Source organism: Fukomys damarensis, unplaced genomic scaffold (genome assembly GCF_012274545.1).
Source record: "Fukomys damarensis isolate Sample0158 unplaced genomic scaffold, DMR_v1.0_HiC HiC_scaffold_11, whole genome shotgun sequence".
Lineage (NCBI taxonomy): Eukaryota > Metazoa > Chordata > Mammalia > Rodentia > Bathyergidae > Fukomys > Fukomys damarensis.
Window position 1 is genome coordinate 848312 of NW_022900923.1, and position 8533 is coordinate 856844.

Sequence of the window (8533 nt, forward strand, 5' to 3'; positions counted from 1 at the left end):
TTTTTTTTTTTTTTTTTTTTGGTACTAGAGATCGAACTCGGGCCCTTGTGCTTGCGAGTCAGGCACCGGGACCACTGAGCTAAATCCCCCACCCATATATCTTCTTTTTCATCATCATTTGCTCTTTTTTCCCTCCCCTGGTACCAGGGATTGAACTCAGGAACTTGCGCTTGCAAGGCAGGCAAAGCACCACTGAGCTAAATCCCTGGCCTGTCATCATTTGCTCTTTATAAAAAATTTGAACTATTTCTTCATAATTGGGTTATAGTAAAGTTTTATAATTAAACTTGGATTGAAATTTTTATTGGTAGTACATATGAGCATATTTTCTCCAAATATGTGATGTGTCATAATATATTTTAAAGGCATCTTTTGGAGAACAGAAAGTTTTTCTCCAGAATATTCTTGATCTGCATTTGGTTGAATCTGCAGATGAAGATTTGGAGAAAGAAAAAGGGCAGCTGTAATTTTTATATTAGTGATATAGGCTAGGTCATAGTTAACCTTTATCCATGTAGCTCTCCTGGTGTTTATTGAAGCAACATCTGAACTACCATATTCTTTTTGTGCATTGGTCATATATGCGTGGTTCTGTTTCTATATTCTTTATTCTTTTCTTTGACCTTTATAAATATCTTTATATCACTACATCTTGTATCCAGTGTCTTGATTATTCCAGATGTGTAGTAAGTTTGGGTATTAGGTAGTGTAAGTGCTCCTAATTTGCCCCCCAACCCTGGTCTGTTAAGCTCTTTGTACCTCTGTAGAACATTTACTGGTTTCTATTTTTAAAAGCCTTCTGGGATCCAGGAGTGGTCCCTTTTGCCTATAATCCCAACGCTGTGCAGTGTCAAGTTGGGTAACTTAGCACCTAGTGTGACCCTGTGTTAAGAAAAAATAAAAAGGGCTCAGGATAAAGCTCAGTATATAGGCCCTGAGGTTCAGTCCCCTGTGTATGTTGGTGAGGGGTGCAGGGCCCTCCTATGATTTTGAAAGGGATTGCATTGAATCTGCAGATTAGTTTGGAAAACAAAAGACCCTTGAAAGGCTACATGTGTATCCTAGTGATGTGATAACTGGTTCTGTTACATTGCTTTGACTATCTGGAAACTGCCTTAATGAATAAGAAAGTACTACTTATCTTTGGGAAAAGGCATAGTATGAATTTTGAATCAATACTATGAACCAAATAAATGACAAGACTGATTTTTACTATAATTTAATCTTTTTAAAAATACGGAGTAATTTAAAGGTTCAGGGACTTTTTCCTGGTTTGGCAAATCAGTGAGTCTTCAAGGGCCTTCTGGAAGCCACAATATGACTGCTCATGGGAGGAAGAGGGAGGACAGCCTCGACTTGCTAAACCATGAATCATGGGAGTGCAGTGCCTCAAAAAATTCAACATTTAAAAAATACATAATTTAAAAGTTTTAGAAGACCCAATGTAGTAAGAATTTTTTTTAAGTAAGGAGGGAGCCATCTAATATTTCTATAAAAACATTTTGTTAGAAGACAGTTACGTATAAAAGTAGAATTTCTTTCATCTGGTTCTCAAGGAAATATGCTTACATCATTTTGGTGTCATTTAGCAGTGGCTTTGAGAAATATAAGGCCTGTTATCCTGTGTCAGGGTTAGTTAATTCAGTATTCTTTTTTTTTGGTACCAGGGATTGAACTCGGGTCCTTGCGCTTGCAAGGCTGGCCACCGAACCCCTGAGCTAAATCCCCGGCCCTTAGTATTCTTTTAATAACTGTCTTATGGACACTTTGAAACTGTTTGAAAGGTGTGTGAAAAGTTATAAGTTTAATTCTTCCAGGATTGGTTTTGTATTTTAAATATAATAATTACTCTTTCTCTCTGTCTCTGTCAGGGCTGCTATACCAAAAATAGACTAAGGGACTTATAAAACATTTTACCAGGGTAGGAACAGATAGGCACATTCACACACATCTGGTGGAGGGTGGGTGTCCATCAGTCCAGCCATTTTTAATGGCAATTTGACATATCTGCCAAAATTGCAATTGCACCAAAAGCTGAGAATCACCAACTTATTATGAACTTAGCAGAACTATACACATCCATGGGAAGTTAAAAATTCACTGGAATATTGTATAAAAGAACACCTAAGACTGACACTCCAAATATTTATATAGTAAATTATGATGTAACTGTACTACAAACTGAAGGTCCTCTCCCAAGTATGTTGTTATATAAAAGGTTAGGAAATATGTCTATGATATTCTACCATCTATGTAAAAAATAATTATAGTAGTTTTATATAAGCAGAAGGAAAATCTAGAAGGACACATTGGTCATGTGAAGGAGAGCAACATGTGAAAAAGAGTTTTTTTCCCCTTTATACATTTTTATATATTTTTGAACCTTACAAAAATTTTATCTGTTCAAAAGAAAAATGTAGCACAATTGGCTTGTTTTTTGTGAGGTTTTTTTATATTCAGATTTTTTGTTTTTTTGAGACAGGGTCTCACTATGTAGTTGAGACTGACCTAGAACTCACGATGTAGCCTAAGCTGGCCTCGAACTCACAGCAATCCTCCTGCCTCAGCCTCCAGAGTGCTGGGATTATAGGTGTGCGCCACCACGCCCGGCTAGTATCAAACTTTCTTTACCCTCTCTTTAAATACCTCTAACAGTTTTCTTACTGTTTTTGTTACTTTCCTTATCACTGGGGCAAAATACTTGACACCTGCAATTTAAAAGATGTTTATTTTGGCTCATGTTTTAGAAGTTTCGGTCTGTGTTCAACAAGTTCTAACAGAAATCCTGGCCAGGGATATTTAGCTCAGTGGTTCTGTTAACTGCCACTCAAGCGCAAAGTCCCAAGATCGATCCCCAGTACCAAAAAGACTCACCAAAAAGTTCAGGTTCAAAGACTCCTCTGAAATGCAAGGCAAACTTTCAGTGACTCCCTGTAAAAATTAAAAGAAAATTAAACACTTCAATAATATGGAACAGTATAAACATTCCCATACCACAAGGAAGGAATGGGACCAACGCAATACCAAAACCCCGCAGGGCAAATGTTAAATACTCTGTCTCTCTTCCAGCAAGTTGTGAGACATGTAGCTTGGGCAACCTGCTGCTGCAGCACTAACTGACAGCCCAATGGCCTTTCTTTTGGGCTGCCTCTTGCTTGCTTCGGCAGTACATATGCTAATATTGGGCTGTCTCCCCTTACTGCCTTTGGCCCTCCTTAGTAGACCTTCCATGGTGCTGGCTTCTTCAACTTCCAGCGGTCTCCACTACAATTTGAGCCTTAACTCTCACAGCTTTGCTCTTTGCCCTCTTGGGCACAGCTCCTCCAAAATCTGGATGGAAGCCTCCCCAACCTGACAGCGATGGATTCCTCAGCCAGGGCGCCATAACAAAGTACTAAGGACTGGGGACCTAACAGCAATTTTATTTCTTCACTGCTCTGAAAACCTGATGCCCCGGAACAAGATATCAGAATTGGTTTTTCTGAGGCCTCTTTTCTCATAGAGGGCCTTTTCTTTGTGTCCTCACATGGTCTTTCCTCTTTGCATATCTGTATCCTAACTGCATCTTCTCATTGAAGACTGATTTTTAGGGTGAGGACGCAACCACCTGACCTTTCCTAACTTAGGCAACTCCTTAAATGCCTTAACTGCAAATGCAACCACATTTTAATGTCCTGGGGTTAAGACTTCAGCATATGAACTTGTGGGCCAACATTCTGTACATAGCCCTCCTCGCTTAGCTCTGTGTTCTACCTTCTCCCCTCCCCCAAGGATCGAAAAATGTATGAAGCTCTTCAGCAGTCCCTCAGCCAGTGACATCTCCAGCTGCCAGCATGGTGAATCCAGCACAGTAAGCCAGTCAAGTGGTCTAGGTGCTCTGAGATGCCTGCCCTCAGCCCAACATAGATATGGTCTCTCTCATGTAAGCATTTTATTTTCATATTAATGAGGACAAACTGGAAGCTGAAGATTCTTCAATACAGCAGACCTTGTGGGAAAACTCCCCACATCTTTAAGGGAAAAAAAAATTAAACTGGTGAAATAAAATTTTACTCAAAATTTTTAATTTGAAACAACTTAAGGCCTTGGGCTTACTACTTTCAGAAGCCTTCAGTGTGCGTTTCTGTAATGTGTCCTCACAACGGAGTCACACTATGCATGTTCATTAGAGTTGTCATGAAGCAATGCCTTGTTCATCTCTAATCCTCTAATAAGTACAAATAATGATCATGTTTCTAAAATTCTTTAATGTAATTTTAACTACTTCAATGGTTTGTAGTTTAGACATCCTCTTAGATTCTGGCCTATTCAAAGCTTTGTTTGGGGTTTACTATTACAGGGAGACTTACCAAACTATACTTGGACTTTCCTTAAGCTATGACCGTCGAGTCATCCCAGCATAAATGGACACTTGATCTACATTGGGTTTCTGCTCTGCATTCTCACTTGGTTATTTTCCTGCGTGCTCTGACTCAGTCTTTGGTGCCTCACATAATATCCTTGCTCCTTCAAAATTGGAACACGGTTTATTAAAAGTCTCTTTGCTGCTTACCTTGATATACTTTGTTACCTGTGATTATTAGTCTTCAACCTGCTATCCGTCCCAAACCATTTCTTCACCTCCATCTACTCAAAAGGATTTACACTCTTAAAGTCTACTAATCAGTCCATAGCATAAGACTGCTGGCTGTGCCCACCTCTGTCTCTTTACTGGACTCTTGATTGGACAATTCATACAGCATCCTTACACTCACTTTATTGATGTAACCCTGACCTTTCAACCATTACTGCTTCTAACCACTTTTTCATGACAACTGTTTCAGGGCCAGTATTTTCAGACTTCTTTGTCACTGGAGCTCCAGTGTGCATGCAGGCCAAAGATTACCCTCAATACTGTCAACCTATGGTCATTGTTACTCCCTGTAACTTTACTTGTATCTTAGACTGCAAGTCTAGAGGTTGAATTCTCCAACCCTGGTCCCTCTAAACCAGTCTCAGTCTGCCTTCAATAGACCTGCTGCACACGACAAAAATTCTGGCCTCTGATATCCAGAAAGACCATCACTTTCTTAAGTCCCTCATCTCAACCCCTGGATAACCACTGCTAGTTATACTCCAATTGCTCATTGCCAATACATCACTTTATCAGTCAGTCACAGACACTTGTTTTTTCCTTTACTCACAGATACAGTACTTTGAAGAAAAGAAGACCCAAGGCATATACCAACCACAACTTTCCTCTTTTAACAGGAATGGCATTTGCCATTTGATATTTCTTATGAGGGCCCCCAGCACTTTTCATAACTGATACACATAAACTTTTCTGTCTTGATCTCACTACTTGTCTTACTGCCCTGAGTATGTTCTTTGCAGGAATCAAGTCCTGTGCCTTCCTTCCAACTGGACAGGTATTTGTACCATAGCTTTTCTAGCCCCTGATACACAAATTGTTCCCAACAACTAGTCTTTCCCTCCCTTTTCTGCCTTCATTTGACCAAAAAACAGTGATTACTCTAGTTCCTGTCTTGGCATAGGAATTGCTACAGAGATAAGAACAAGAGCTACAGGACTACACTCTCCACAGCCTCTCCCTCAAGCTTGCTGAGGGCCTATCCCCATCTCTACTGCCATAAACACAGAGGTCTTGATGCACTAAATAAAGCACAGGGAGGTCTGCATGGCTTTGGAAGAACAACACTGATAGTATATCCACCAGTCAAATGTTGGACAAGCTGTAGATCAGGCATCCCAATTAAGGGAATAAGGGCCAATCAGTTCCTCTCTTAAAATCATACTTGGGGGTGGCTTTCCTGGCTGTCACTCTTGGCCAGGAGACAATTCAGGCATAATCAACCAGTGAAGACCCCAACTATGCCTCTTCTAACTCAACCCTCAAAGTGCTGGCTCAGCCTTTCCATCCTCTAGCCACTTCCAATTCCCCAGGCTCCACTGTAGGTCATTAAATCCTACATAAGAGTCACACAGACTCCATAATCTGTAGGTAGGAATAAAGACTGCTCTCAGATTGAGGCAGCTTCAGAAGAAGCTCTCAGTATCCCATAAAGATTTTGGGGATTAGGTGTTTTGGGAAAGTTGATGCAGGAGATGGCTAAGGAAATGTCTGGAAACAGAAAGGAGGCCCCTGCCTGCCTTGGAACCTACTTTCTGGGCTACCTCTGAGGCACAGCCAAGTACAAAGCTCTGGAAAGAAGGGCAGGCCCACTTTGGATGCCTTTTGGGTCTAGATCTCCCTACTGAGTTAAACAGTCACCTAACGAACAGTAGGACTGGGATCCTCAGGTCAAATGCAATGGGAAAGTGTAACCAGATAACTTGGCTTCTGTGCAAGCAGTCTGGGCATATACCTGGTGATCTGCAGTGCTTGGTCAACCCCTGCTCTGATAGGCATGCCATTAACTCAGTTGATTTGACCCTCCGTGGGCTTTGGAAGCCATGCCAATTCCCTCAAGAGCCATAAAGGATTAAAAACTCCCCAATGAAGGGACCCAGCCAGGCTGCTCATTGGCAGGAGTCATAGCTCAAACTAAATGCTCAATCCCACCCCAAACCCTCAGGTTTAAAGTCCTCAGTACCAAGCCCTCTAATGCTGTGAGCTTTTCTCACTGGCCCACTTCCACCCTGTGGACTGTACTGTTTTTCTTCCAAATCTTTTACTGCTGCTTTTGGGTGTTGTGCTCAATTCTTTGGCTAGGACAGTGGTGGCAAACCTATGGCCCAAGTGCTGCAATGGGCTATTTATCATTGAAAGTTCTAAAAAGTTCTCCATCGCTGGCTTAGGACATCAAGAATTTGTACAAGACCTCCAATCCTATAACATCCCTATTCACCCTTGCTCCCATCTCATGCAAGGGGAACCTAGGGTTGCTTCTGCTTAACACAGACTTATTATGTCACTTTCAGCTCACCATCCCTTGGTGTCCTTAGTTCTATCAGTCTAATTGCACACGGATTTAAATCTGATACCACCTATCTTTGGCATCTGCCTTCCCTCTCTTTAAAACACCCAAGTTCTTTCACGCATCAGCCCTTGTTTCCCAAAATGTTCCTGCCACCCACTGGCCATCCTTCACTAAAATACCATGTTCTGAGAAGATCTTTAGGACCCTTCTGCTTCTGCTTGTGCCTCAAGTTATGCAGACTCGTGTCACTCATGTTACACTGGGGGTCGAAGCCTGAGGTGGAGATCCTCAGCAGCAGGGCCCCTGTTCTCTTTTGGGTCCCAAACATGACAAGGAACATGAGAAGGAAGTAACATTGGGTGGCGTAATGGCGCAGAGCAGTTAGCATTGGAGAGAGCTGATGAAACCGGGGCTTCTCAGCCATCGTCAAGAAGCTGGCGAGGCTTTCTATAAAGAGCACTAAGGAGTGAATAGTTTGAGCAGCAGTGATCAGCTGCTATGGTTCAGGACAGCTGTGATCTTCCCTCTTGCTGTGTGCATGGAGCTGACAACACTCCCACACCTTGTCCCCTGGCAACAGGGACCAGCAGGACCGTGGCCCCTGAGTGGCACTGATCTGAGCTTGCCTGGGCTGATCTCCAAGGCATCTGCAGTGGGGAGGCCCTTTGTGGATGCAGACAGAAGAGCCATCTGCAGTCACACAGCCCATGAAGTTCTGACTTGGGTCCCCAGCACTGCTCCAATGTGGTCCTTGCTGGAACATGGGACCAGGTCTAAAGTGAGGCTCCCGATTCTCTTCCTGGGCAAGGAGTGGAGTGTGGGATTGAGGCACTCAAGAGATTCACATGCTCACCTATCTTTCTGCTTGGCACAAGCAGCATTGGCTGGAAGTACCTTCGCCTCTGCATGATCTAAATTGGGCTTTACACAGCTGTTGTGCTTGGAAAGAATGTTTCTGAGCTGACTCTGAAAATCCTTGTTTGTCCTGTTCTGACTTGTAATTCAGCCCCAAGAACTTCTGGGAAGATGGAAGAGTGGTGAGCAGCAGAGAAAGAGCCTCTCTGAGATTTGATGTCCTAACATTGAAATATGGGGGCATGAAGAGAAGGAAGGAAGTGGGTTCCTGGGACCTAGAAGGAGCTGAAGTGAGAAAATGAAGTCCACGGGAGAGTGGAAAGAGACTTCAATGAAAAAAAGGAAGGTACCAGGTGGTGCTTTGTCCCAGAGTCCAGACTCATGGTGTGGGAAGGGCAGTTTGAACCTGCAGGTGCATGGTGATTACTGGCGGCTCCAGAGGCCTCCGTGGAGAAATGCACCTGTGGAACTAAGCAGTGGACACAGCTGAACACAGTGGCTGGTGAGTTATTCAGGTTCAGAGATCTCACTGAGGAGGGGGCGACTGGCCAGCAGCCTTCTTGGAGATAGGTCAACTGAGCTCAGAACTCAGAACAGCTATGGGCCAGCTCCGTCTCGTGGCTCCTGGTGTCATGGTGAGGGTGCCAATCTCACATTGGCAGGTCAGAGAGTGGAGTTCAAATCAGCAGGAGGCACCTGTATGGTTCTGGGCTCAATAGAGCCAGTTCCAGCCTCATAGTCAGAAAGAAGTGTGCACT

The 8533-nt window shown here is 43.0% G+C and overlaps 1 protein-coding gene across 5 annotated transcripts in view; it reads left to right on the forward strand.

Annotated features, from left to right (window-relative positions):
- The window catches only part of Nvl (nuclear VCP like), a 62082-nt gene extending 53805 nt beyond the window's left edge, over positions 1-8277 (forward strand). For all 5 annotated transcript variants that reach the window (XM_010642448.3, XM_010642450.2, XM_010642449.3 and 2 more), the window contains one exon: positions 3772-8277. In XM_010642448.3, the coding sequence (XP_010640750.1) occupies positions 3772-3816 (45 nt within the window). In that variant the 3' untranslated portion in view covers positions 3817-8277. The remainder of the gene's footprint in view (positions 1-3771) is intronic.
- The last annotated feature ends 256 nt before the right edge of the window (positions 8278-8533 follow it).